Below are 27,910 nucleotides of genomic sequence, written 5' to 3'. Positions count from 1 at the left end.
ATGAGGAACTCTCGTGAGATGACGCCGCGCAGCCGCCATGTTGCCAGCACTAAGTGCTGGCGCGGCGAGTCGCCAAGTCTCGCGAGGTGAGGCCGGCCCCACCGCCGCCATGTTTGCCCGCCGCTGCCCGGTCTCGCCGCAAGTCTCGCGAGAGCGGCGCGGGGCAGGGGGCAGAGGCGCAGCCATGGCGGCCGAGCGGGGCCGGGGGCGGCGGCGGCGGCGGGGCCGGAGCGGGCGGCGCGGCCGGTGCTGAGGGGGCGGCGGGCGGGCCGCGCCGGGCCTGGGCGTCAACGGGCGCCATGAGCCAAGGCGGCGGGGCCACCGGCGAGAGCGGCGAGCCGGAGGCCAAGGTGCTGCACACCAAGCGGCTGTACCGGTGAGGAGAGGAGCGGCGGGGCGGGAGGAGGATGAGGGAGCGCGGGGAGAGGAGGGGAGCGAGGAGAGGAGGTGAAGGGTCCAGGAGGAACCGGAGGGGGCAGAGGGATGGAGGGAGATGGGGTGGGGTCCGGGGAAGATTGGGGGGGCCCGGGGGAAGGGGATGGAAACCGGGGGAGGAGGGAGATGGGAGGTTGGAGATGGCAAAGCTGAAGGAGATGGGGGGGACGAGCGAGGCCAAGGGGACTGGGGGATTTGGGGAAGACTGAGGGGAAGGAGATGGGGGTTAACAGGGGAAAGGGGTTGAGGGGGTCCAAGGGAGGCTGGAGAGGGGAGGAATTCAGGGGAGATTGTGGGATCCAGGAGAAGGGGATTGGAGGGATGTTCAGGGAAGATGGGGTGGGAACCAGAGGGAAGGGGATGCGGGGATTTAGGGAAGATTGAGGTGAAGAAAATCGAGGGGAATCCAGGGAAGTGGGCAGCGCTGAGGGAAAGAGGAGAAGGGAAATTGAGGGGAGACTTGGGTGAAGGGAACAAGGGAGCTGTGTGGGATCAGAGATGAGCAATACCCGGGGTGGGGGGCGGCCCTGGTGAATAAAGGGTGTGGGGGATCCGGGGAGGTGAGTCAGAACAAAAGGTGCTGGGGGATCCAGGCAGGATGGGAAAGCAGGGGGGCTGGAGGGAAGGAGGTAGGAAAGGGGTCAGGGAAAGGGAGCCTGGGGCACCCAGGGACATGAGTTGTGTGGGGTAGGAGGTGACGGGGGCTGAGGGAGGAGGGCAAGAGAACGCGATGAGCAGGATCTTGAGCCAGGACACTGTGTGACTGTATGGAGGGCAAGGCTGCTCTAGCTGCAGATCTTCCTAATCAAACACTCTCTCACTTGCATATCTGCTCTATACATTGGAAACATCATCAGAAGACGAGATTCAGGGAATAATGGTGGCCTTGGTCAGCTCACCCCAGCCAGAACGGGGTGCTGGGCTGTCAGTGCCCAGGTGCTGTCCTCTGCTTGGGGCTTGTTCTGTGAATGTGGCCCAGAAATTGTCCCCGCCTGTCTCAGTTTCTCCCCCAGTAAAGCCGATTTGCAGTGGTGTTTCAGCAGCGACAGCGTGGTTTTGAACAAGCAAAATGGTGAAGGCAAGAGATTGATTCTACGGCGGGGTCCGTTTTCTTTTTGCCTTGCTGACTTGCTCAGTGACATTGGACATATCCTCTCATCTTGTAGATCTCCTCTTAAACAGGGCAAGGCTTGACCTCCCTCTGAAATCTGGGCATCTCCTTGCTCAAAAGTCCAAAGCACTGATAGCAAATCTGAGTGGTGGTGACTGGAGTTTGTGTGTTACCATGATGTGCTTCGTACGAGCACATTCCTTGCACTTGGGAGTTACGTTAGATGTATCTTTTTTTGTTCTCAGTGTTATAACCATAGCAAAAAACCAATTCCCACAGTGGCTGGGGTTACCCAAGGCGTGGGCTGCGCTGGAGGCGCCTCCAGGGCTGTGCAGCCCTGTATCTTCTCTCATTTAAGATCCACCATTTGATTTTTAGGGGTGGCTTCCCACATCTGCTGGTAGTCGAGCGTAACACGTTGCCCGCTGCCTCCTGCGGTGGTTTGGAGAGGGTGTATGTGCTTCTGCTTGCAAAATAGAACGTGTTTTATTTAAAGCACCTTCGTCGTGGTTTGGGATGCGGTTGATTTCGCGGTCGCCCGGGGATGTGCGTGGTACCTCACGTGCGAACGTCCCTTGGGCAGCCGTGGGATTGGTCATCGTGGCAAGGAAGTGGTTCTTTGCTGTTTTAGAATAAGGCGTGCGGTCACTTTATAGCATTTTTACAGCAGCAGAGGAAAACCGCGCTCCTGTAGAGATGGCTCTTAGCTGGAAGTAAAGATTGTCATTTTAATGCAGGGTTTATAACATCTGCATCGGCCACCAGTTTTCTCGCAACACTCATAGCAAGCTTTCTACGTTAACGGTCTCTTGACAATTCTCTATTTCAGTGTGAAGCTCGGTCAGATGAAGCATTGGCTTCCTGCCCTCTCAGACGCACGTTGTGCTCTGTACGATGGCCGAATGCCTCTGGAAACCTTTGGCCATCAGATGCAGTGATGCCTTTGAATCCCAGAGGTTCGAATGTCGCGGTCCCAGCGGCTGCGCCCACGTGGGATCAGTTTTGTGCCTGTGGGCGTTGATCTGGGGTCTCAGCGGCCGCTGGTGTCCGTGTGGAGATGGGGTTGCCTGTCGCTGTTTGTAGGGTGGGATTTGTAATCCACAACTGCGTTATCCTGGGTGCTGTTTTACAATGTACATCTTAGCGTAGGATTTACTTTCCAGATTTCTTTTCTGGATTCTGGGTAACTATTAACTCATTGGCTTTATGTTACTGTTCTCGTCTGCCAGTCTCGTTCTGGGCAGTGTTATTTGTGTACCGAAACGTGCCAGAATACAAATGAATGGCTGCAGAGCTCCCCAAGTGTCTTACCCTTCCGAGCCTGCACTTCTTGGTGATGTATTAAATAAAGAGCAGACGAATAATTCTCCCTGCTGCCTTGTCCCATCCCAGAATGCTCATGGCACAGGAGGAGAGCGATAGGTTGGTTTCTGCGTGGCCGAAGAGGACTTAGCGTTGGGCTGCTTCCCAACACGGCACGATGTGCTGTACTTTTGTGATGTGATGTTCTTTTATTAGACCGGCAGCTGCTTCCCCTCCTCTGCGGTTCTGATGGGCTGTGTGAACGCGACGTTTAAACCCAGCAGGTATAGAACAAACAACGGGACATAATTTGGCCTCAGTATCGTGGTCTCGAGGCACGAATGCTAAATTGGATTTTAGAGCGCGTGGTCTGCAGCCCCTGTGTGTCTCCTGGTGTGTTTGAAGTGGGGCTGGCTCCTGTCCCTGCTTTTCCTCGCCGTGTCCCCTTCCCTCACCGCTGCGGACGTGGGATCCTTGCAGGTCACAGATTCTTCTCTCCTCCCACCTCCGTGTCCTCGTGGAGCTCGTGCTGATCGGATGTTTCAGCCTGGGATTTTCCTTCTGTCTGACAGCTTGGGAACCCACGTCCTGAACGATAAACCTCGCTGCACTCATCTCACCAACTTGTTTCTTCATGAACCCATGAGAAGTCGCAGAACCAACCGGCGTCTTCATGTCCCACCGCTGACTGTTGTAGGAAACAGAGCTGTGCGGGAGGGAAGGGTGAAATACCCTCCAGTGACCCCGCTCTGGAGGAAACTTTTCTGTCCTTCACGTTTGGCAGGGGTTTGAGTCCTGCTGTCTGGGAATGGGTTTTGCCCACAAAGGAATTGGAATTGAATAAGTTGCAGGAGAAGGAGTCAGTGTAGAGCCTGGAGTTGCGCATGAGGATTTGCAGAACCACAAAGATGATGGAGTGGAGCATCTCCCGTGTGAGGAAAGGCTGAGGGAGCTGGGGCTCTGGAGCTGGAGAAGAGGAGACTGAGGGGGGACTCATTGCTGGGGATCAAGATGGAAAGGGGCAGTGTCAGGAGGATGGAGCCAGGCTCTGCTGGGTGACACCAGTGACAGGACAAGGGGCAATGGGTGCAAACTGGAACACAGGAGGTTCCGCTGGAAGATGAGAAGCAACTTGTTGGGGGTGAGGGTGGCAGAGCCTGGCCCAGGCTGCCCAGGGAGGTTGTGGAGTCTCCTTCTCTGCAGACATTCAAACCCCCTGGACCCCTTCCTGTGGAACCTCAGCTGGGTGTTCCTGCTCCAGGGGGATTGCACTGGATGAGCTTTCCAGGGCCCTTCAACCCCTCACATTCTGTGATTCTATGTGATGTGGGGACACAGGTGACGTCCCACCCCAAGGGTTTGCTGTGGCTGGGACTGCAGGTGCTGCTGTTTGTAGTCACCATGAAATCATCTCCCAACCTGAGGTGTCGGTGATCGTGAGTGGGTATCAGACATGCAGCAGCTGCTGCTTCACTGCATACTGAAAGCATTTTTACAGCTATTTTGAAGCTGTAGAGGCTGCCGGTTTCAGAACCAGAAGATCACAGGTTTCCTATACTTCTTTCTGGGGATAAATGAATCAGCAGTTCCCCTTTTTCTGGCCACCTTTCTGCATAGGAAACAACTCCATTCCCTGTGAGCTGCACTGTTCGTTCCTGCTGCAGAGGCTCTTTGGGAGACACGGGCACTGCAGGTTGCAGTAAGGATGTGTTTATTGGCTGCTGCTTTATGGGGGTATATTTTGGGGAAACTAAATTTCTGGGGGGAGCTTATTCTTTTCTCCGATATGCTGTGAGTTTGGGTGAATGCTTATTGTCTTTTACCCATAAAGCAAAAAGCATTTTCCTCGCCGTCCTTGCTGTTGAGGGTATTAGGTTGTTTGTGAAGGACCTGCGGGCTGTGTGAGAAAGATGCCAGAGAGCTGGCAAGGTCAGCAGCAGATTTTTGTGTGTGATTCTTACTCTGTTCTTGGTTTTCTTCCTGATTATTTAGGAAGAAGTTGGTTCAACTTCTCTTTGGTGTTTTGTTCTCCTAAGCCATTGTGTAAGACATCGCCTTCCCCATGCTTCTGTCGGGTTCTGTGGTTGGCTGGTGGTTGGGTGGTTGGTTGACTGGTGGTTGGTTGACTGGTGGTTGGTTGACTGGTGGTTGGTTGACTGGTGGTTGGTTGGCTGGTGGTTGGTTGGCTGGTGGTTGGCTGGTGGTTGGCTGGTTGGCTGGTGGGTTGGTTGGCTGGTGATTGGTTCGTTGGTTGGCTGGTGATTGGTTCGTTGGTTGGCTGGTGGTGGATTGGTTGGTTGGCTGGTGGTGGGTTGGTTGGTTGGCTGGCTGGTGGTTGGTTGGCTGGTGGTTGGTTGGTTGGCTGGTGGGTTGGTTGGCTGGTGATTGGTTCGTTGGTTGGCTGGTGGTGGATTGGTTGGTTGGCTGGTGGTGGATTGGTTGGTTGGCTGGTGGTGGATTGGTTGGTTGGCTGGTGGTGGATTGGTTGGTTGGCTGGTGGTGGATTGGTTGGTTGGCTGGTGGTGGATTGGTTGGTTGGCTGGTGGTGCATTGGTTGGTTGGCTGGTGGTGGATTGGTTGGTTGGCTGGCTGGTGGATTGGTTGGTTGGCTGGTGGTGGATTGGTTGGTTGGCTGGTGGTGGATTGGTTGGTTGGCTGGTGGTGGATTGGTTGGTTGGCTGGCTGGTGGTGGGTTGGTTGGCTGGCTGGTGGTGGGTTGGTTGGTTGGCTGGTGGTGGGTGGGTTGGTTGGTTGGTTGGTTGGCTGGTGGTGGGTGGGTTGGTTGGTTGGCTGGTGGTGGGGTGGTTGGTTGGCTGGCTGGTGGGTGGTTGGTTGGCTGGCTGGTGGTTGGTTGGTTGGCTGGCTGGTGGTTGGTTGGTTGGCTGGCTGGTGGTGGGGTGATTGGCTGGCTGGTGGTGGGGTGATTGGTTGGTTGGCTGGCTGGTGGTGGGGTGATTGGTTGGTTGGCTGGCTGGTGGTGGGGTGATTGGTTGGTTGGCTGGCTGGTGGTGGGGTGGTTGGTTGGTTGGTGGCTGGTGGTTGGTTGGCTGGTGGTTGGTTGGCTGGCTGGCTGGTGGCTGACTGGCTGATTGGGTGGTGGTTGGTTTGCTGGTTGTTTGGCTGGTTGGATTGCTGGTTGGTTGGGTGGTTGGTTTGCTGGTTGGTTGGGTGGTTAGGAATGACTTGGAGGACATAGTCCTTAAAGAGGAACACGTAGAGTCACCAGCTGGGAAAGGGTAATTTCATGAGTCAGTTTATTGACCTCAGATACAGGCTCAACAACACCAGAGGTTTCAAGACGGTGTCTCTCGGTAGGGCGGGTTGGTTTTGCTATCTTGAGCTGTCCATGAGATATCGGTGAGGGAACTTTGTGTCAGCTCCAGTGCTTCTCTAAGTCCCCGGTTGCATTTCACTGCAACGTTCTGAAGTTGTAGTTGGATTTGTGCACAGCTACAAACGTTCAAGTACTCGAGGTTTTACACGCGGTGTGGGATTCCTCCCCCAGGAGGTGATTCACACAAGTGGTTTTCTGCATGACTCAGATGCTCGGACGTTGCTTGGTCTGCCTTTTAGGGAAAAAAGATATCTTTTAACAAATTTCATATTTTAGGCTGGTTTTGAGTATCTCTGTTACCTCTTGGTGAGAGATCTTTAATGGCTTTAATCAATGAATTGCTGTAATGAAGATCAGGGTGTTTTGGCAGATGACAATGACATGAGTTGCCTTCTTTCATAGACAAGTTGGTGAGCAGACAGGAATTGGATTCCCAACATCGGACACTTTTAAGATTCAGCTGGACAGGTTGTGCAGACCAAGCTTTTGCCCAGAAAGGTTGGGCCCAGTGACCTCTGTGGTCCCTTCCAACCTTGGACTCTATGATTCTGTGGTAACTCTGCTTATTTTCTTCTTTCCAGAAGCTTTTATCAAATAGAATGCAGAAAGAAAACCAATTTATATGATGTGGTGGTATAATGTGCGTTGCTAATAATGGAGTTAGCTAGGCCAGTGTGGTTCTGTGCAGACATCACAAATCTCATTAAATAACCCCAAATCACCTGCAATCCTGAACCTCATCTTTCCGTGTCCCCTTGCAGAGCGGTGGTGGAGGCCGTTCATCGTTTGGATCTCATCCTTGGGAATAAAGCAGCGTATCAAGAAGTGTTCAAGCCAGAGAACATCAGCTTGAGGAACAAGTGAGTTGGGCAGGGCACTTTTTAATCTGTTTGGCTGGGAAAAATCCATTTTGAGTCTACAGGTTTGCATCGTATTTGATTTGTAACTCAACTGTTGACCTGAGGTCCCTCCAGGTTTTGAAGCAGAGGCCAGATTGCAGGGCTGTATTTGAACAGCGCCTTAACCATCCAGTCCACAACCAGAGACTTTCCTGGGCACCATTGTAATACAAATAAGTCACCAATACCTTGAAACTTCATATGTGCGTGCAAAATATTTTATTAAATTCAGATAATAATTTTTCATGGTATTTTTTTAAGCTGTCAAGACAATTCTTGACATTGCTGTGATTTAAGAGGTTACTGGTAGCCATCTGGTCCCCAGGTGTGCGGCTTTTCCAGATGTGCTTGTGTGGGAGTAACACAAGCTGTTCCATCACTAGGTGGCCTATCCTATCCTATCCTATCCTATCCTATCCTATCCTATCCTATCCTATCCTATCCTATCCTATCCTATCCTATCCATCGTAACGAATCCAGGTTTTCCTCTCCCGTGCTGTATTTGAAGCTGCCGTAGCTAAATGTGAACTCTCTACCATCCGTCCCAGGCTGCGGGAGCTGTGCGTGAAGCTGATGTTCTTGCATCCGGTGGATTATGGAAGAAAAGCAGAAGAACTGCTCTGGAGAAAAGTTTACTATGAAGTTATCCAGCTCATTAAAACAAATAAAAAGGCAGGTATCTGCGGCTCTGGCATGAGAAAGTCTCTGAGTACGCAGGGAGTGAGACTGAGTGACAAGTTTTTTGGTTGGATAAGCTGTGGTCTGAACACGGGGCAGGAATCCAGGCTCTCCTTCATTTTAGTCATGGTGCTGCGGGCTGGTAATCCTCATGATCCGGTGAGAGAGCTGCCACTGCAGAGGATATTTTGACGTCTTTTGCTTAATTTTTGTCTTCCCATCTTCAAAAGACACGTATCTCCATGTAGAATGGTGGTCTTGAGAGACTTTTTCAGTGCTGATTGTTTGATCGCTGGACAATACTCCCAGTATTCATACTCGTGTTTTCTAAACCCATGAGCTCTCTCCTGGTGATCTGGTTGTCTAAATGTTACTTAAGGTGTGCTCTTACCAGATGCCTTCTTTTGATTTATTTGTTGTTGTGGCATGTATTTAGTCTTCTTGATGCTGCCCCTTAGCAAATGCCACTTGGTTGGTTGGATGGTTGGTTGGGTGGATGTTTGGTTGGGTGGTTGGGTGGATGTTTGGTTGGGTGGTTGGGTGGATGTTTGGTTGGGTGGTTGGGTGGATGTTTGGTTGGGTGGATGTTTGGTTGGGTGGTTGGGTGGATGTTTGGTTGGGTGGGTGGGTGGATGGTTGGGTGGTTGGGTGGGTGGGTGGATGGTTGGGTGGTTGGGTGGGTGGTTGGGTGGGTGGGTGGGTGGTTGGGTGGGTGGGTGGGTGGTTGGGTGGGTGGTTGGGTGGGTGGTTGGGTGGGTGGGTGGTTGGGTGGGTGGGTGGGTGGATGGTTGGGTGGGTGGGTGTTTGGTTGGATGGTTGGGTGGGTGGGTGTTTGGTTGGATGGTTGGGTGGGTGGGTGGTTGGATGGTTGGGTGGGTGGGTGGTTGGATGGGTGGGTGGGTGGGTGGTTGGGTGGGTGGGTGGGTGGTTGGATGGATGGGTGGGTGGGTGGTTGGATGGATGGGTGGGTGGGTGGTTGGATGGGTGGGTGGTTGGATGGGTGGGTGGTTGGGTGGGTGGTTGGATGGGTGGGTGGTTGGGTGGGTGGTTGGATGGGTGGGTGGTTGGATGGGTGGGTGGTTGGGTGGGTGGATGGGTTACAACATCACTGAGTGAGAGGAGGGACAGAACTGTGCAAAACCAACTGGAGCTGAGCTTGCTTCACACTTGGTGTAACTGGGGTGACCAGCCTAAAATGTCTCCTGGATTCCATGAACATACGATCATTTTCCTTCCCTGCAGCACATCCACAGCCGTAGCACTCTGGAGTGCGCGTACCGCACTCACTTAGTTGCTGGCATAGGATTTTACCAGCACCTTCTGCTCTACATCCAGTCCCACTACCAGCTGGAGCTGCAGTGCTGCATCGACTGGACGCACGTCACCGACCCTCTCATAGGTTGGTGCTCCATTTGCGGGCGAGGTCTAAATCAAGTGGCTTCCCCTTGCGCTGGTCCATTTATGTTGAGTTTTTAATACCAAACTAGGGCACAACAGAGGGTTTCTAACAGGAGGGAAACACCACTAGAAAATTCTTTAGTAATTGCTTGATGAGGGCAGATTTTTGTGGAAAACTCAGAAGTGCTTCTGGCTGTACAGATTGTTTTTAAAAGCTGAATTAAAGCAGACAAAGGGGAATAGCTTCTTGAAATCAAGACTTTTGTCAGGACATGGTGTTCACTACATGTAAGATGTTGTTCCTACCCTTGGTGTCCCTTCTATCTGTGCACCCTCCTACTTGTACTGCGTGCTCTTTGTTTTCATCCGGTGAAACGTTGCTTATCTTGGGCAGCTTGTGTGTCTTTCTCCAGCAGTATGTGTGATTTCCTATTTCTCACGTAGGCTGCAAGAAACCGGTGTCTGCGTCCGACAAGGAGATGGAGTGGGCACAGATGGCGTGTCACAGGTGTCTGGTTTATCTGGGAGATCTGGGTAAGAGCAGCATCGGCTTTTGGGTCAACCTTTAATACGCTAAAAAGATGGTGCCCGTCCGTGAGTCACCAGGCGGAGTTACTTGCAGATACTGATTTCCCACATTTGTCAATAGCTCGTGCAAGTTGAAACCTTCTGGATAACCAAAGTGCTACAAATTGCAAAGCTTTGATTTGGAGCAAGTAGATGAGGGGTCTGCTCTCGATAAATGGCTGTGTAAGAGTGGAAGACTGTGATTTTATTTATGTTATTTGGACAGCATGAAGGAAACTCAGAGTAGGCCGACTTCTCAGTTCAGACTTGGTTTAAGTTTGCCTTATGGAGCCACTGTTGGCAGCACAAGTGGGGTTGAAAATCAGGTATTTTAAGCAATATTCTGAATCAGTCCAGAGCAGTCGGCCACCGCAAAGCTCCAGGTTCTTTGTCATTGTGTCTGGCTGCATGTCATCCCTTTTATAGCAGACAGATCCACCCCACAGTCACGAGCTCCTGAAGAATATGGTACGTGTGTCAGCTTCATTGGGAACACGTGGGAGTGAAGGCGATGAGAAAGAATGACTTACCTGGCTGGTGGGAGAGAAACGTGCTCACCTCTTCACAATGCTTTCACCTAAGGTTTCCAAAATGCCTATTATTGTCAAATAACCCCTCAGTCTAACCACAGCCAGGTGTTTTATTAGGTCAGCTCTAGCACAATGTAGTAGGTACTGGAAAATGAAGCACAAATGGAGCAGTTCTGCTTTGGTGGATTTGTTGCCTCGGCCAGTATTTCTAGTTTTGTGGTATTTTTAATATGTAGGGAAACTGTGCTTCTCTAGAAAGGAAGGGAAGGCGGTGCCGCCCGGTTCCTGATGTGTGGTTCTCTTTCAGCTCGCTACCAGAACGAACTGGCAGGTGTGGACACAGAGCTGCTGGCTGAGCGGTTTTACTATCAAGCTCTTTCTGTTGCACCGCAAATTGGTGAGTTACCCTGAATTCTTAGTTGTTCAAACCACATTGCTGCAATCTACACTGGTCAGGTTTGCATCCTGCAGGTGAGAGGGGAATGGGTGGATTCTCTGTAGAAGCTTAGACTTGCGTGGATGCGGTAAAGTTGTGCTCATCTGGCTAAGATGTCCCAGCTAACCAGGAGCAAAGCGTTACTGATCATCTCCCTCTTTTTACACCTGCAAAAAGATCTCATGTGCTGCTTTCTCCTTCAGGAGTGACTATTTATGGGAACACATTGCGGTGAGAGTTGAGACCCTGTCTTAGCTCAAAAAGCGTCCAGTTCCAGAGAGATGTTTTCTCTGTGCTGTCTTTGCAGAGTTCTCAGAGTTGTTTGACAGGCCAGTCCTAAATACCAATAAGCAACAAACGTTTTGTACCACGGTGAGATGGAGCAGAACTCTTAGATGCTGTCTGCGTCAAGAGGAATACACCATCCCAGAGTCCAGGCCGTGGTGTTGTTAATGCAGAGAAAGAGGCATTGTTTGCACTGCTTTCTCACATAGATAACTGGCGGGAAGGTGGGGAGGATCTATAAGCACTATAAAACAGAACAAAAATGAGGTGGTGAAAGGATTGAGTAGCCCAGACCTTTGCAGTGCAGCTTTACCAATGTTTGCATCTCCCGTCCTGGTGTGGAGACATCATGAGAAGGAAAGGATCTGCTTTCTAGCAGCACCATTGGGGAATTGCGCATTCACTCCATTGCCCTTCTCTTTCCCAACAGGGATGCCCTTTAACCAGCTGGGGACACTGGCAGGGAGCAAATACTACAACGTGGAAGCAACTTATTGCTACTTACGCTGGTGAGTGTCTGTGAGGATCTCGGTTTCTGGCCAGAGGATCTGCACGCCGGGGTTGCTGGTGCCAGATTCTCTTCTGCTTTGCTTTGGACTTGTTCCTGTTTTCGGGGGAATGGGGAAGAGAGGTGGATTTATCAGGACTGATAAGAAGAAAGAGGCTTGGTTGAACCAAACCATCATGCTCGTCGCCAAAATACACGTGTGGGGCAGCACTTAGAGGGCAGGGTTTTATCTGCCTGTGCTGGAGGGCCAGGTTTGAAGGGGGATGGAGGTGCTGAGACACCCTGTGCAGTGAGAATTCAGTTATTTGAACACTGCTTTAAAGCACAGATTGGAAAAGGTGCTTAAACGATGCAGATGGAGTTGCGGTGCAGCTCAGAATGGGGTTTGCAGACATCAGTGGGAGTCGTGTGGGCCCAGCACATTCAAGCAAAAGCACTAGGGACCCGTCTTTATGCTTTGATGCCTGAATAACTTTCTGGTGAATTAAAGCCATAAAATACAAGCGACCTTGTGGCAAAGTAACTTTGGCCGTGTTCTGTTTTGGGATCTCAGTATCCAGTCTGAAGTGTCCTTTGAAGGTGCCTATGGGAACCTGAAGCGGCTCTATGACAAAGCAGCCAAAATGTATCACCAGTTGAAGAAATGTGAGACCAGGAGGTTGTCGCCGAGCAAGAAACGGTAAGAGAGAAAAGAAAAGGAGGGGGGCGCAGGCTGGGGGGTTGCGGTGCTGAAAGTGGCGTCTTTTGGGAAGGGGGAACTGCTCTGTGGCCCATTTGAGGCGGTGACTGTGCCCTGAATTTCGAGAGCTCCGGTCTGGATTCCATTCTTGATCTCTCGCGTCGTAATTTTAGGAGAAAAGCTTTAAATGCTGGCCAGGTGTGGAGTTTGAGGTGAGAGATTCCTCAGGCCTCCCTAGAGCTGGTGGCTGTTTGTGCGGGTAGAGGCATATGGTGAGAATTAAAGTGTATAAGCTGTCTTTTGCTCCAGTTTTATCAGATTGTAGTTTTCAGTTGAGCCCTGATTTACCTTTATTAACAGTCTAATCCATCTCTGTGACACACTACCTGCTTTACTTTGTTTTCCTCTCCATCTTTCTAGAGGCAAAGACATTAAGAGGTTGCTGGTGAGCTTTATGTACCTGCAGAGTCTTCTGCAGCCAAAAAGCAGGTAAGCTTATGGCAGATTCTCTCTTCTATTGATAACTCACAGTAGCAAGCATTCAGAACTGCAAGACACTGTAGGATACCATCCCTGCGCTGAGGGTTCCTATCAAAAGGTCCAAGAATTTAGTCTCCTAACCCTGCGGGGAGGGTGAAGATTGTCTTCTAGTGGAAGCTGGAATACCAAAGGCTTCAATACTTTGTGACTAAATCAAGGTGGTAGCCGAGTGAACGTGGAGCTCCCGCAGCTCATCTGTGCTGCACCTTTGGTGTTTTCTTGCCTTGATCAGTCAGCAAATGCTTTAAATAGAGCAGGTGTTTTAAAGGGCTTATGCGCACAGTTAAACTCCTCTTGGACTTGGTAGGGATCTGGTTCTTCCCCAGAGCAGGATCTGCTGTGAAGGGAGATTCAAATCCATTCTATATGGATTTAAGGACACATTCTACACCGATCTAGACCCCTCTGGTGTCTGACCACCTTCACTCTGGGATCTATTTTCCTTGCATCTATTCTCATTTTGCTTTTTCTGCACCTCATACCTGTTGTTTCCTTTCCTTGTGCTGTCCTCTAACCACCTATTTGGCATCTGAAAACACAACTACACCCCTTGAACCCTCTGTCTTTCAAGCCAAACAAACTCTCCTCTCTTTGCTTCTTCTCTACATCACGTTCTCTGTTTTCCTTGTCAGTTCTGTGCTGGACCAAGTCCAGTTTCTCGGTGTCTTTTTGGCTTTTTGGGGTTTTTCTGTACCTCAGGACTGGATGCAGTGCAGCAGACGCCACCTCCCGAGTGCCAAATACAGAGGAATCCTCATTTTCTTCCTTGCTAATGCAGCCCAACATAGGGTTAGCTTTCAAATACTGAATTATATGGTGGTAGGAGTTCAAGGCTCATTTAATATCAGCTTAATGGATATTTAGAGCATAAGAAAATTGGAAATCACTTCCATTTCCCAAGAACGTTGCCTCCTGAAAAGGATTCGCTAGGTGTTTTGGAGACAGGTTAGTTTTGTAATTAGGAGGCTCCTGTTACACTGAATACCATGGGTGCTTCCTTTGAAGCTCCAGAGGGTTCTGCAATATTCTTATGGGGCTGCGAGTTAGAGGAGAAGTTGAGTCGCCAGTTCTGCAATGTAGCCCTTAAACTGAGCAGCAGATCCCAAACTTCTGCTGCCTTTAGCATTGAAGTGCCCTGTGTGTCCTAACAGCGACTCCCGGAGCTCCCAGTCCTGTATTTTTGGGTGACCCCCCTTTGCAGGAAGATGCTCTAGTTATCATTTGTCTTAGTTTAGCGGCTTTGGAGAGGAAGACGCCATCTGATCCATCTCACTGGTGCTTCATCCTGTCTGGTGCTATAGTACTGCCTGTGTTGGTTCAGTTTCCATTGTCAGGAGCTTGGATCTTGAATAATAATCTTGTTTATTTTCCCTCTCGATAAGCTCCCTGGATTCTGAGCTGACATCTCTCTGCCAGTCCGTGCTGGAGGATTTCAACCTGTGCTTGTTCTACCTGCCTTCTCCTCCTAATCTGAGTTCAACGAGTGAAGATGAAGAAGAGTATGAGAGTGGCTACTCCTTCCTTCCTGACCTCCTCATCTTTCGCATGGTGATCATCTGCCTCATGAGTGTTCACAGCCTCAAGCGGGCAGGTAACCAGTGCTTTATTCAGCCGTTCAGAAGTGTTGTGATTAACAGTGCAATTAGGCTGAAGACGTCGTCTTAATTGGCGTCCACGTTTTGGACCAGCGGTCGGTCTCCTCCTCCTCACCGCGCTGTCTTGTTGCAGGTTCGAAGCAGTACAGCGCAGCCATCGCTTTCACGCTGGCGCTCTTCTCTCATCTGATAAACCACGTCAATATTCGCCTGCAGGCGGAGCTGGAAGAAGGGGAGAATCCAGTCCCAGCCTTTCAGAGCGATGGCACAGGTGAGAGGGCAGGGATGGTGTAACCTCAGCTGGATGTTCCTGCTCCATGGGGGGATTGCACTGGATGAGCTTTCCAGGTCCCTTCAACCCCTGGTATTCTGGGATTCTCTGATTCTGTGACTTTCCTAACTTGTGCTCTCATTTTGAATGCCCACAGATGACCAGGAGCCACGGGAGCCGTTGAACTCGATTGAGAAGGAAGCTGAAGCCCACGTGGCAAATCATCAGCCCAGTGAGGAACAGCGGAAGAACGACTGCAAGAAAAGCAAGAAATACTCCCGCCTTTCCTGTTTGCGTCGCCGCCGCCACCCCCAGAAGGTGGATGAGAGCGACCTGAGCGAGGGCTTCGACTCGGACTCCAGCCAGGGCTCCACAAAGGGAAGCGATGGCTCAGAAAGCGGCTCAGAGAAGAGCGACGTGGAAGCAGAAGCTGCTTTTGATGTGGAGACGGACTCTGACATGAACAGCCAAGAATCTCGCTCCGACTTGGAGGACATGGAGGATGAGCCGGGTGAGGACGGAAGCGACCGAGGCAAAAGTGGCCCCAAAGAGGCCTTAAACTGTGTGGATGGCGGGGGGCTGGGGGACTCCAAGAACCCGAGCATCTCAAAAAGCGAGGCTGCGGACCCGGCCGTCAATGGGCCAGCATCCCTTAGCGCTAACGATGCGAGCATAGCCAGTAACCTCCAGGCCATGTCCACCCAGCTGTTTCAGACCAAACGCTGCTTTCGCTTGGCTCCCACTTTCAGCAACATCCTCCTGAAACCCAACAGCGAGCCGCCCGTCCTGAAGGATGGAATCGAAAGCAAACCATGTGTCAACGGAGATCTAGATAAGCCCAGCTTGGCAGAGCAAGGTAAGGATCAGTGACTTCATTCCAAATAGTTGTTGTGGTTCTCTGTAGGGTATTGTAAGGTGTAGCAGCCTGTTGGCTAAAATCCATCCCTTCCTATGGTACGAGTTCTTCGGCCAGGTTTGGAGGAGCAGCAAATACATCAGGTTTGGGGCTGGGTGTTTTCTGAAGGAGGAGCTTTACTCGTAACCCCTGACATCCAGGAATACGTGCGCTGAGCAAAGGAAACACCTGCAGCCAACCAGCATGACCTGTTGTTCTGCTCAGCTGGCTAAATGCTGAGCAGCTCTGATAATACAGAGGTTAATTCCAGCAGGTATTAAAAATGTGGACTCTCTTCCTTTTTCCCATGTGAAATGTCTGTAATCAGACACTTCCTTTGGTGATGGACAGTGCAGACGCAGCCTGGGAAGGCGTCTGCTTATCAGGTGTCAGAGTATCAGCTCCGCAGAGCTCCACAGTGTTAATGTGACCTGGATGTCTGCAGGAGGAGTCAAGAGCTCCTCTCCGTGACCCAAACTGCGGATCCACAGCAGGTGGAGCTGCAACATCATCATCGCTTTGCAACCGAGTCGTGATCTGGGCAAAAACCAGCTTGAAAGGGAGATAGATCTGGTGTGCTACAGGGAATTGTTTGTATTGCAGATGAGACCACACGGGCCTGTTTGGTCTTGTTTGTCGTTCCTCCCAACTTCCCTGAAGCAAGGAAGCGTTTTTTGCGTCGTGCTGCCAAACTGAACGGGCCTGCGGCCCTGGCAGCGTTCAGCATTTGAAGAGGGAATATTAGATCATGTTAATGTTTACTGGCTCCTGGCACCGCTTCCTACCCACTTGAAAGAGATGAGGGTAAAGGAAGAAACACATGAATTTCGTTCTGTTTAACATTTTCCTTCGATGGGTTACACAGATGTTACCTCTCCAGGAATGTATTTGAATAGTGTTGTTCTCATAGCGGTGGGGCTTGGCTTCTCGAGGGGTTTCATGCCTGCCATCCTGCTTTGCCCTTCGTTTTCCAGATGATGTGTCTGAATCGGAGGAAAGCATTTCGAGTTACAAATCCTGCAGAAATGAGCGATCCCTTCAGGAGAAGCTGGAGATCGTGACCAACGAAGGGCTGCTGCTCACTGTCAAGGTGTTCCTGGACTGGCTGAGGACAAACACAGACCTCATCATCATGTGTGCTCAGGTGGGAACTGCTCAGGATTCCGTCTGAGGCTGCGTCTGCTTGGTCACAGAACCCCAGAGTGTGAGGGGTTGAAGGGACCTGGAAAGCCCATCCAGTGCAATCCCCCCGGAGCAGGAACACCCAGCTGAGGTTCCACAGGAAGGGGTCCAGGGGGTTTGAATGTCTGCAGAGAAGGAGACTCCACAACCTCCCTGGGCAGCCTGGGCCAGGCTCTGCCACCCTCACCCCCAACAAGTTGCTTCTCATCTTCCAGCGGAACCTCCTGTGTTCCAGTTTGCAGCCATTGCCCCTTGTCCTGTCACTGGTGTCACCCAGCAGAGCCTGGCTCCATCCTCCTGACACTGCCCCTTTCCATCTTGATCCCCAGCAATGAGTCCCCCCTCAGTCTCCTCTTCTCCAGCTCCAGAGCCCCAGCTCCCTCAGCCTTTCCTCACACGGGAGATGCTCCACTCCCTCCAGCATCTTGGTGGCTGCGCTGGACTCTCTGCAGCAGTTCCCTGTCCTTCTGGAGCTGAGGGGCCACAACTGGACACAATATTCCAGGTGTGGTCTCCCCAGGGCAGAGCAGAGGGGCAGGAGAACCTCTCTGACCCACTGAGCACCCCCTTCTAACCCACCCCAGGTCCCATTGGCTTCCTGGCCACAAGGGCCCAGTGCTGGCTCATGCTCACCCTGCTGTCTCCAGGACCCCCAGCTCCCTTTTCACTGCTCCAACAACTCATTCCCCAACTTACACTGAACCTGGGGTTGTTCCTGCCCAGATTCCAGACTCTACACTTGCCTGTGTTCTATTTCATTACATTTTTCACCCTGGGCTGGGCTGCTAAGGACACATTGAAGCCACTGTCCCAGTTTTGGACAGAAAGTGATGATGTTAAATACCCCACTGGTTAAGCAATTGCATTGTACATCAATTGTTTTGTCCATGATGATGTTTATTACTATTATTATATCTTTTATTACTGTTATTATATCTAGATGCAGCAAGGCCCAAGAGGCCTGGTTATCACATACATCTGTCTTGACACTTTGTGTTTTGTTCCTGCAGAGCTCCCAGAGCCTGTGGAACAGGCTGTCTGTGCTCCTCAACCTCCTGCCTTCTGCTGCCGACCTGCAGGAATCAGGTACTGGAGGAGGACGTGGCCACGTGGCGTTTGAGCCAACGTGGTCATCAGGGATTTCCATGTGTGTGGTGGATCCCGTGGGAGGAGATTTGCCATTAGCAGTTTGATAATGAGCACAATGGGAAGTGACATCACCCACATGTCGTTCTTGTGTTTAATCACCATTCCAGTTAAACTCTGTCCCATAGACTTTATTGATTCATTATATATGGCTGACAATAGACTGAGACCTTATGTGGTCAAGAGGATTAAAATTGACCATCAAGAGCATAAGTAAGGGTGTGATTGTTGTCATGGCAGTCGTGGAAATGAGTTTTAAACTCTGAATGCTCGTGATGTGCCCTGTACCTCAGCCTAAAGGTCCCCATGGCTCCTGAGAAGCGTAGTTGAAACAAGGATGCTTTTCTGTTGGAATGAATGGGAACGTTCCTCCTCCAACACTCGCTCACAGTACACGTGTAATTTAAAACCTCTGATCGTTATGGACTGTGTGCCTTAAGCAGGTTTTCTCTTGGCCACCGCATCAGTTCTTTAAATCACCGCATTTTGCCGTGTTCCCCTCCGTCCTCTCCAGGGCTGGCCCTGTGTAACGAAGTCAAGGACATCCTGAGCGGTGCTGAGCTCCCAGACCTGAAAGCCAACTTGCTGCTCCCGGAAGATGTGGCCCTGCGAAATCTTCCCCCTCTGAAAAATGCACACAAGAGGTTTAACTTTGAGCAGGACCGCCCCATTTTCTCAGCGGTTGAGGAAGTGAGTTGGAAAATCCTCCTTTTCCCTTTCTGGAGGTGCAGATGGAGATCTGGTTCTTTCTTGCCAAAAAAAGACCCCAAACTGATTTAAACTATTGAGTCTGAGCTGGGTTCATGTTACTGGTGGCTGCTGCAGTTGTCGGTCTATCAAAAAATCAGCATTTTAAAACAACGCCTTCCCTGTGAGGGTCATAATGAAAGGAAACGCAGCCACATGTCGACAGTTTTGCTGCGTGAAGTCTCCTGACCTCCCTGTCTGGGCAGAAGGGTCCTTATCTCTGCCCTGCCTTGAATGAAGGGGATTTGCTTGAAGTTTCCTGCGATCCCTCTCTTGTAAATGCACAAATCGGTGCATCTTAGCTCATGTGGCACCTGTGCCCTCACACAGCACTTTGCTGTCCCAAGCACAAAGGCTTGTTGTGTTCCTTTATTCCTTTGCCCAGCACTAAGCACTTGAGCAGAGATTTAAGGGGCAGAGCCTGTGGATCTTTTTCTGAGGTTTTCTTGAGCTGGGGAAGTCCAGACTGCAAGCACTTCTAAGCTTTCTGGGCTTTGCCACAGCCCTCTCCACATGTCTCTATATTCAGAAACACGTTTCCATCAGAGATGTTTCCTTTGTGGTTTGCTTTGGGTTGTTTTTTTGTTGCTGTGTGTTTGGGGGTGGTTTTTTTCTCCCTTTTCCAAAAGCATGAGCTGTAGGGTTGGAGCCGGCTCGGGTTACCATGGGGAGATGCGGCTGCGATGTGGTTGCCCGTCTGCTTCTTTGCAGTCCGTGGTTCGCATTTGCTGCATTCGGAGCTTCGGCCACTTCATCACCCACTTGCAAGGCAGCATCCTGCAGTTCAACGCAGAGCTTGGGATCTTCATCAGCATAGCCCAGTCGGAGCAAGACAACCTACTGCACCAGGCCCAGGCCCAGTTTCACATGGTGAGTTGGGCTAATTCTCTGTACTTAGCGCAATTTCCACTAGATCACTATTAGCTTGTAACTCTAACCACAGATTCCTAGTGGGAGGTGAATGTTTAGTTCCTGTTGTCATCCCCAAAGCTACTCAGGTGTCCCCTTTTCACCCTGTTTCTTGAAGGGTGTCAGCTGGTGTGTTTTCTGCTAATTGACATGGAAGTTTGTTTTTGTAACCAGGCTGCAGAGGAAGCTCGTCGGAACAGGCTAATGAGAGATATGGCTCAGCTCCGGCTGCAGGTAGGAGATGCTGGTTCCAGCCTGAAACCTGACAGTATTGTGGCTGAAAGGTCTGAAAGTGGGAAGGGAAAGGGGAGCTCTCTGCTCCTATCCCACACAGGGGCAGTAAATCTGCTCTGCAAAGACAGACTCACAGAATATCTCAAGTTGGAAGGGACCCAGAAGGATCAAGTCCAACCAAAGTCCTCCCAGGGCTACCTAAAACTAAACCACATGCCCAAGAGCGTTGTCCAGATGCACCTTGAACTCTGACAGGCCTGTGACCACTTCCCTGGGGAGCCTGTTCCAGTCACCAGCCACCCTCTTGGTGATGAGCTTTTTCCTAATGTCCAATCTGGACTTCACAGAACCCCAGAATGTGAGGGGTTGGAGGGCCCTGGAAAGCTCATCCAGTGCAATCCCCCCCAGAGCAGGAACACCCAGCTGAGGTTCCACAGGAAGGGGTCCAGGGGGTTTGAATGTCTGCAGAGAAGGAGACTCCACAACCTCCCTGGGCAGCCTGGGCCAGGCTCTGCCACCCTCACCCCCAACAAGTTGCTTCTCATCTTCCAGCGGAACCTCCTGTGTTCCAGTTTGCACCCATTGCCCCTTGTCCTGTCACTGGTGTCACCCAGCAGAGCCTGGCTCCATCTTCCTGACACTGCCCCTTTCCATCTTGATCCCCAGCAATGAGTCCCCCCTCAGTCTCCTCTTGTCCAGCTCCAGAGCCCCAGCTCCCTCAGCCTTTCCTCCCACGGGAGATGCTCCACTCCCTCCAGCATCTTGGTGGCTGCGCTGGACTCTCTCCAGCAGTTCCCTGTCCTTCTGGAGCTGAGGGGCCACAACTGGACACAACATTCCAGGTGTGGTCTCCCCAGGGCAGAGCAGAGGGGCAGGAGAACCTCTCTGACCCACTGACCACCCCCTTCTAACCCACCCCAGGTCCCATTGGCTTCCTGGCCACAAGGGCCCAGTGCTGGCTCATGCTCACCCTGCTGTCCCCAGGACCCCCAGCTCCCTTTCTACTCTCCAAATCCAAATTCCTCTGATGTAGCTTCATTCCATTTCCTTGTGTCCTGTCACTGGTCACTAGAGAGAGGAGATCAGCACCTCCGCTGACCCCTTGAGGAAGGAGCTCAACTGCTCCTCCTAATTCTCACCCTCAAGGCCTTTCACCATCATGGTCACCCTCCTCTGGACACACCAATAGTTTGATGTTGTTCCCATAATTTGGTGCCCAAAACTGCACCAAGTGCTCATGTTGGGCTGCACCCCAGTGTCCAGTGAGATGATCAACCCTTCTGACCCGCTGGCTCCATCCAGCACTCAGAGCCGAGGTTGGAAGGTCCTGATGCAGCTTTGCAGGGCAAGTCTCGCCCTGTTTGATCATTTCTTCGGCATCAATGTGAAACAAGTGTCTCTGTGCCTGTGTTTTGTTTGCAGCTGGAGGTTTCGCAGCTGGAGGGGAGTCTCCAGCAGCCCAAAGCACAGTCGGCCATGTCACCTTATCTTGTCCCCGACACCCAGGCGCTTTGCCAGCACCTGGCTGTTGTCAAGCAGCTGGCCGCCAGCGGGAGGTTCATCATCATCATCCCTCGAACAGGTATGGGAGCTCCTTTTCACGTCAAATAACCGAGCCTGCTTGTCCCTCATTCCCTTGTAAGGAAACCGGCGGCTTTCTCTCTTGCTGCTGTTGCCCTTTTTATAAAGGATCAGTAATTTGGGGCCTGTTTTATGTGTGGCCCATGCTTAGAGTCCCACATAGTGGAGCAAAGAACCGCTGGCAAGAGCGACGTGTTGTTCACCTTCTTTGCCTCCTGTGGCAGCCGCTGCTGTTGTGTGCCGGACAGGGATCCTTGACACATCTGGATTGGTTTGCACATTTATAGCTCTAAGTCAGATGCTTTTGCTTTTTCTGTTAGTGATCGATGGCTTAGACTTCCTGAAAAAGGAGAACGCAGGTGCTCGGGACAGCATCCGGTATCTGGAGGCAGAATTTAAAAAGGGAAACAGGTGAGAGTTGGGGGAGTGATGCGATTTGCCCTTGGTTTTGGAAGGGGGGTGTTTTGGGGTGGAAGGTGTCGATAGCAGGAACAGGATGTGCATCCTCTGCACCCGAGTGCGGCCAAGGGAAGCCAGGCCTCGGGAACATGCTCGGCAAGAGGGAAGGTGGTGAAGTAACAGATTCGGCAGCTGGTTTTCCACGTGCTGCATGGCCATGAAGTGTCGCTGCTTTTGAGGAGCGGAGGGAGTTGCATCTCTTTATCCAAGTGTAAGACTGATTGGTGCCTTTTACCGGTGCATGGGGAGTGCTGGAAGAGCTTTACTGCCTGTGTTAGCAGTAGAAGGACACACAGCTGTGCTTCTGTGAAGACAAACTGCATCTTCAAGGCCTGTGTCAGGGCTTTGAGACACCTGTGAGCTGCACACATTGGTGCTGGGACAGGGGAGGTTATCAAATTAATTCGTGGGGGATTCCTTGGGCAAGCATGTAGGTGTTGTTTTGGTTGATAAAAGCCAGCGTTGTGTCCTGCAGCCCACGCTGTGGGGTGTAGACTTTGATGTGTGATGCTCTCCATGTGACTCAGTGACTCCCACCTTTCCTCAGGTACATTCGTTGCCAGAAAGACGTGGGGAAGAGCTTTGAGAGGCACAAATTGAAGAGACAAGATTTAGATGCCTGGTAAGATGATGGCGTCTGGAGATGTCTGAGCCTGATTCCCAGCAGGCAGGTGGCTTTGGGGAGGTGGGAGCACTGGGACCCATCACACAGCTTGCTTGATGCCCTATGTGAGTAATTATCAAATTCCCTAGAGTTTTAGGGCGTCCATCTGTGCATCTTGTGTAGCACCAAACACTTGGTGCTAAGAAGGGTCTCAGAAAAGCCCTCAACAGGCAATGGAGAAACAGTCCTGCTTTGCAGGTGTCCCCCTGAGCATATATAGAATAATAGAATAGAATTATAGCAGCACTTTTTTGGAAGAGACTCTCAAGATGATTGAGTCCAACTGTTAACCCCAGCACTGCCAAATCTACCACTAAACCACATCAGAACCTCGTGTCCGTCTGTCCAGCCCTCCAGGGATGGTGACTCCAGCACTGCCCTGGGCAGCCTGTTCAATGCCCCACAGCCCTTTGGGGAAGAAATTGTTCCTAAATCCAACCTCAACCTCCCCTGGTGCAACTTGAGGCCGTTTCCTCTGCTCCTGGCGCTTGTTCCTGGGGAGCAGAGCCCGGCCCCCCTGGCTCCAAGCTCCTTTCAGGCAGTTCAGAGATCAGAAGGTCTCCCCTCAGCTCCTGTTCTCCAGCTAAACCCCCAGCTCCCTCAGCTGCTCCATCACCCTTGCGCTCCACAAACAGATCATTTTCCCTTGTGTTTCTCTTTCCTTGCATCTGCGTGGCAGGAATCTCTATAAAATCCTGGACAGCTGCAAACAACTGACGGTGTCGCAGGGAAGCGGAGAGGACGACACCGCAGGAATGGTCACCATCATCACGGGCTTTCAGCTGGAGGACCGGAGCGCGTTCTCAGCACCCATGCAGGTCAGTGGCTCTGGTTCCTATTTCCTTTGTGGTGCAAAGTGGGAGAATTAGCATCTCTGTGCAGACTTTGGCACGAAGGGCCTTTTAGCCATGAGAATCTCCAGGTTGTGAAGACAAGAAATAAGCTGTTTTGTGTCTGCTTGCTTGCAGTCTGCCATCCAGGCAGCCGCCAACGCCAGCGTGGAAATGAAGAACGTTCTGGAGTTCTACAAGCAGTGGAAGGAGATGGGCTGACGTTCGGAAAGGCATCGGGTTGGCGAACCTTTCTCTCCCCCTCTCGGAACGTGCAGCGTCTGAACAAAGGAAACGAAACTCCGGGCGACACTTCGACACGAAGAAACGGCGGCAGCGGCAAAAATATAAGAAAAATAGCTACAAAAATTAAAAAAAAAAAAAAAAGAAAAAAAAATAGAGAAAAAAAACACAAAATAAGGAAAAAAATAAACCAAAAGGCAATTGGGGCACGCACACAGACACCTCCACCTGTACCCAACCAGATGGCTGTACATCTCCGACGGCGCCGGCTGCTCTGAGCAGAGGGAGGCACCGCGGCGTGGCCGGGCAGAGCTCTGCCCCTCCGGCCCGCAGAGCTGGGCCAGCGCCGCGCGGGGGCCGCTCGCCCCGTCCTCCCTGCAGCCGAGGGGGCAGCGGCTTCGCACGCCTGGACTGAAACGGAACTGACCCAGCAATGGAGCCCTCCCAGCTTGGAAAAGAAGATCCTAAGAGTGTTTAGCTCTTGTTGTTTGGCAATCTGGTGACAGAAAAGCAGATTTAGGGTTTTTTTTAATCCCCCCTCCTTTGAATTAATTATTTTTCAAGGGCTTTTTCCTTTTAATTCGTAGTTTAGTGGAGTTCCTTTGGGGTTCTGGATGCTCTTCCGATGGCAGAGAAAATAGGAAACATGCTATTTAAAAGGGGGGGGGAAAGCTCTTAATATAATTTCCTTTTTCTTTGAACAAGCATATTTATTTCCTTCCCTGTTCCGTGTGGAGCGGGCTCAGCGCATGGGGATGTTGGTCTGCGAGGAGAGGGCGGCCCAAGCGCTCCCGTGGGCCCAGAGCGCATCCTTGCTCTTCTTACAAGCCGCACGCTTCACGAACAACACGAGGCCGGCCGGGCTGCGTGAGAGGTGACACGGACCCTGTTCCCCCTTCCCACTCCGCTTCCAGCGTTAGACCTCGGAGGGAAGGAGCGGGATGCAGCGGAGCTGCTGGGAGAGAAGACGGATGAGGCTCAACCGTTTGGCGTGAGTGCTGCAACCCCGGGATGGAGCGGACGTCTCCCAAGGATCCAATGCCTCTTCTTTTTGGTTTTTCTTTTATATTTTTCCCCCTTAAATCTTCCCGCGAGGTGTGGAGGAGGAAGGGGGATCTCAAAGCCGTTGTCCCTCCTGCTGGCTGTTCCACCTGCTGCTCCGCTGTGCTAGAGAGAACGCGGGTGTTCGCGTCCCCCTCTTCGCCCCATCCAGGGCAGGCAAAGCGGCGCAGGACTGAGCTCGCAAACCATTCAGTGCTTTCAGCATCCCAAAAAGAAGGGGCAATGCTACCTGGAAGAGCTCATTCCCCGTGGGACCTGGAAGGGACCTTTCCAACCTCCATCCCAGCAGCATCTCGAGCGACCGGTGTCTGATGTCCTGGTTTCTCAAACAAGAAGCAGCGGGTGGATTCCAGGACAGTGGGAGGCGGGCTGGGCATCCTCTGTGCTTCATCAGCATCGACGTACTCAATAAATGGGTGTCTCCATCCACACAAACCAGCAGCTATGCAACTACAAACCACTAGTCTTCTACATTTGCTGTGTTTCGCGTGGGCCAGCCAGAAGCTGCTATACAAGGGGCGTAATATGGAAAGGCAAGTAACACGCTCTGTGCAGACTTCCTAGCGCGATGGGTTGTACCGGAGCTGCAGGATGGTCCTTGTTTTCAGGTAGAAAGTAAGAAGAACCCAACACAAGTCCCAGAGGGTTCATTTCTATCCCGATTTCAGTTCCAGCGTGGCAGAGAGAAGTGCGGAGCTCCCCGTTGCGGCTGAGATGCAGGTGAAGGGAGGTGGACTAGCAGGGTCTCCCCACCGCTCTTTCCTCCCGAAACTCGCCGTGCTTTTCTAGGCCAAGCCAAGCAAACAGCAGCAAAACAGCAGCTCAAGGACTGACTCATCTTGAGGCTTCTCTAGACCTGGGAAGCTTGTCACTCCTTCCTCCGGCGCTACCGGTGTTGTTATTGGAAGCCGTTTGTTTGTTCAGCTCGTTATTTTTGTTTGATGGGGTAGGAAGAGGAAAGAGAATCGCCTTGTTGGACTTGTCCTTCAGTGCATGAGCCAGAGCAGTGTGGCGAAACAGAAACCAGAGTCTCGTCCTCTTCTGCTGCCTTGGGGAAGCGCTGCCGCTCGCGTGCGCTGGAACGCATTCCTCATCCAGCCAAGCCGGGCTCTGGGGGATGTTGTTGATGGACTCTGCTTTATTTTGTCTGCCACTTAAGAAAACCACGCACCTGCTTGCCGCGGAGCACGTCGGAGGGGCTGCAGCGCTCTCCTTGACCTGAGCCTTGTGTATCCCAAGAGGATCGCCCGTCCCGTCTGGCTGGGAAAGACAAGAGCGTTGCTCTGCCGAAATCAAGATAGCGAGGGGCTGGGGATGCTCCTCAGCTTTGCGCTGGGCCGGGTGTTCCTTGGCCACAGCTGGATCTTGAGGGGAGGAAAATGAAGCAGCAAGCGAAGGGGAATGTTTGTTCTGCTTGTTATCGTCTCCGTCCAACAGTCGCGCAGGGAGCTGAGGTGGGGTCGGTGCTGGCGGGAGATGGGTCGATACAGCCCACGCACCTCCCCTCACAACCACCCCCTAGCAAGCGCCCTGCTCCGAGGAGTTGTTTTAGTATTACCCCGAAGCTTTGCATACCTGGAGAGGAGGAAGAACCCTCAGCCTTTCAACGGGGCATTGCAATCACTGCCCAGCGGGCTGAGTGGGGATCGTAACCTTTGAAATGGCACCTGTGAGGTCCCTGTGCCACCTCCTTCCTCTGCACGACATGCAGATCGAGGACCTGAGCAGTTTTTGGGTGTTTTTTGGATGTACATCCCCTCTTAGATACACAAAGATGAGAAAGCAGGAGATGCTGGAGCAGCAAAGCGGCCTCAGGGGAGGTGGCACGTGCTGCCTTGTCATGGAGGCTCCGCTCAGTGTCTTGGGGATTGGGGTGAAGGAGGACACTTCCTGCACCAGAATTGACGCAGATCCACGCATCCCAGGGCCGGTGCCACTTTGTCCCACCTGGGCTTTGTTGCACCGGCTCCAAATCCCAGCCCCGTTGCCAAAAACCGGAGACCGGTTTCTCCACTGGTGCTGAGCACTTCTCCAGGGCTGAAGGAAACACGAGGTCGATGGGAATGCTCTGTGGGGCCCGGTTTGCCGCTCCGGTTCCCCAAAACGCTGCTGCAGCGCATCGGCGCTGCCGGGAGCTGCAAACGGCATCGCCAACAGCGCCATACGGCGCTGGTTCCATCCCAGCTCGCTGAGCCCACCCCAGCTGGCCCCACCGCCCGCTGCGCCGGCAGGAGAGCAAAAAACAACCGGGTGGGCCAAAAGCTTTGGTTTTTAATGTGTTTCTGCGTGTTTCTTGGGTTTGATTTGGTTTTTGTTACCATCACGTTTTGCTCTCGGGATGCTCCGGGCGACCCGGTGCGCGGTTCTGGGTTTGATGCTTGCTGGGTGTTGCGCGGGGGCCGTCCTGGTGGACACGCTCACCGGCGCTTGAGTTTGGGCTCGGGTTCCACGAACCATTTGCTCTCCACGCCGCCCACACCGCCTCGCGTTTCCCATTGCGTCCCGGCTCTATTTGGATCCTTTTCTCCCCCTCTCGCCGTCTCGCAGGGCGGGGAAGCACAGGATGGAGACGGGAAGGTTGGCGCAGGGTCCCGTGTCGCTGGTCCGGCCGCTTTAGGGCCGGGCTGCGGTTTGTTGGGAGCCGAGGGACAATCAGCTCTCGCTCAGCCCTGATTTTGTAGCACAAAACAAGCAGAAAGCCCAGCGTGTGTATCTGTGCTTGGGTGGCTCGTGCCCAGGGCTGCTGGGACCCGGCTGGGTGAGTTGGAGCTCGCGGTCTCATCCGGCTGGGATCGAATACATCGACTGGCTTAATAAAACACAAGGTCTTTGTAACGCTGGTTTTGTGGTGGTTCCCAGCCCTGCCCGCCTTGCTGCTGTGGTTTGAATATGGGAATCCACCCTCAAAGCTGCGCTTTGCCACCCGGACTTTGTGCTTTTTCAGAAGCGGCGGCGTTCTCGTCCCCAGCGCCTTTGGATGTTGTTTGACTCGGGAGGGACGGCGTCAGCTTGGGCTGCTCTGGATTTGGTAGCATGAAATATAGGTGGGTCCCTTCCTTCTCCCTGCCGCAGGGATATCGTGTCCGTTGTTCTGTCCCCTTTCCTGGCTGCAGTTTGGGATCAGTTTGTCCTCTTGCCCACAGCAGCATCCCCCATTGAGAATGTTGTGATCAGCACAAATCACCGAGCGGTTTCCTGGGCAGCTCCTCATCTTGGCTTTGGAACGGGTTGGAAAGTGTGTGTTTGTACAAACATGTCACTGCGAAGTGTCACTTTGAGGGCCCGTTACGAGAATCATGGAATCATTTCAGTTGGAGTCCAACCATAACCCAACCCTGGCACTAAACCACGTCAGAACCTCATGTCCGTCTGTCCAGCCCTCCAGGGATG

General features: G+C 52.2%; 1 protein-coding gene across 1 annotated transcript; it reads left to right on the top strand.

Moving 5' to 3' along the window:
* The first annotated feature begins 216 nt into the window (after positions 1-216).
* SMG5 (SMG5 nonsense mediated mRNA decay factor) lies at positions 217-27,440 on the top strand. Its single transcript, XM_065857523.2, has 22 exons — positions 217-376; positions 6,944-7,042; positions 7,630-7,753; positions 9,002-9,158; positions 9,602-9,691; positions 10,562-10,651; positions 11,406-11,484; positions 12,037-12,162; positions 12,583-12,651; positions 14,085-14,293; positions 14,431-14,568; positions 14,726-15,424; positions 16,438-16,607; positions 17,656-17,731; positions 18,306-18,481; positions 19,250-19,408; positions 19,622-19,681; positions 21,104-21,263; positions 21,583-21,673; positions 22,269-22,343; positions 23,065-23,203; positions 23,354-27,440. Exons 1-22 carry the CDS (start codon positions 300-302, stop codon positions 23,435-23,437), a joined length of 3,147 nt encoding a protein of 1,048 aa, XP_065713595.1. The 5' UTR covers positions 217-299; the 3' UTR covers positions 23,438-27,440.
* The last annotated feature ends 470 nt before the right edge of the window (positions 27,441-27,910 follow it).

Source organism: Patagioenas fasciata, chromosome 30 (assembly GCF_037038585.1).
Source record: "Patagioenas fasciata isolate bPatFas1 chromosome 30, bPatFas1.hap1, whole genome shotgun sequence".
NCBI classification, from domain to species: Eukaryota; Metazoa; Chordata; class Aves; order Columbiformes; family Columbidae; genus Patagioenas; species Patagioenas fasciata.
The sequence above is the reverse complement of the archived record's forward strand: the minus strand, read 5'-3'. Positions and strand labels throughout refer to the sequence as shown.

What these genes read in the sequence shown, in the direction of transcription:
- SMG5 (XM_065857523.2), top strand. Translation starts at nt 300, where the DNA reads ATGAGCCAAGGCGGCGGGGCCACCGGCGAGAGCGGCGAGCCGGAGGCC. An exon ending in TTCTGTTGCACCGCAAATTG is followed by an intron (nt 10,652 to 11,405) that starts GTGAGTTACCCT and finishes CTTTCCCAACAG; the next exon opens with GGATGCCCTTTAACCAGCTG. An exon ending in TGCCGACCTGCAGGAATCAG is followed by an intron (nt 17,732 to 18,305) that starts GTACTGGAGGAG and finishes CGTCCTCTCCAG; the next exon opens with GGCTGGCCCTGTGTAACGAA.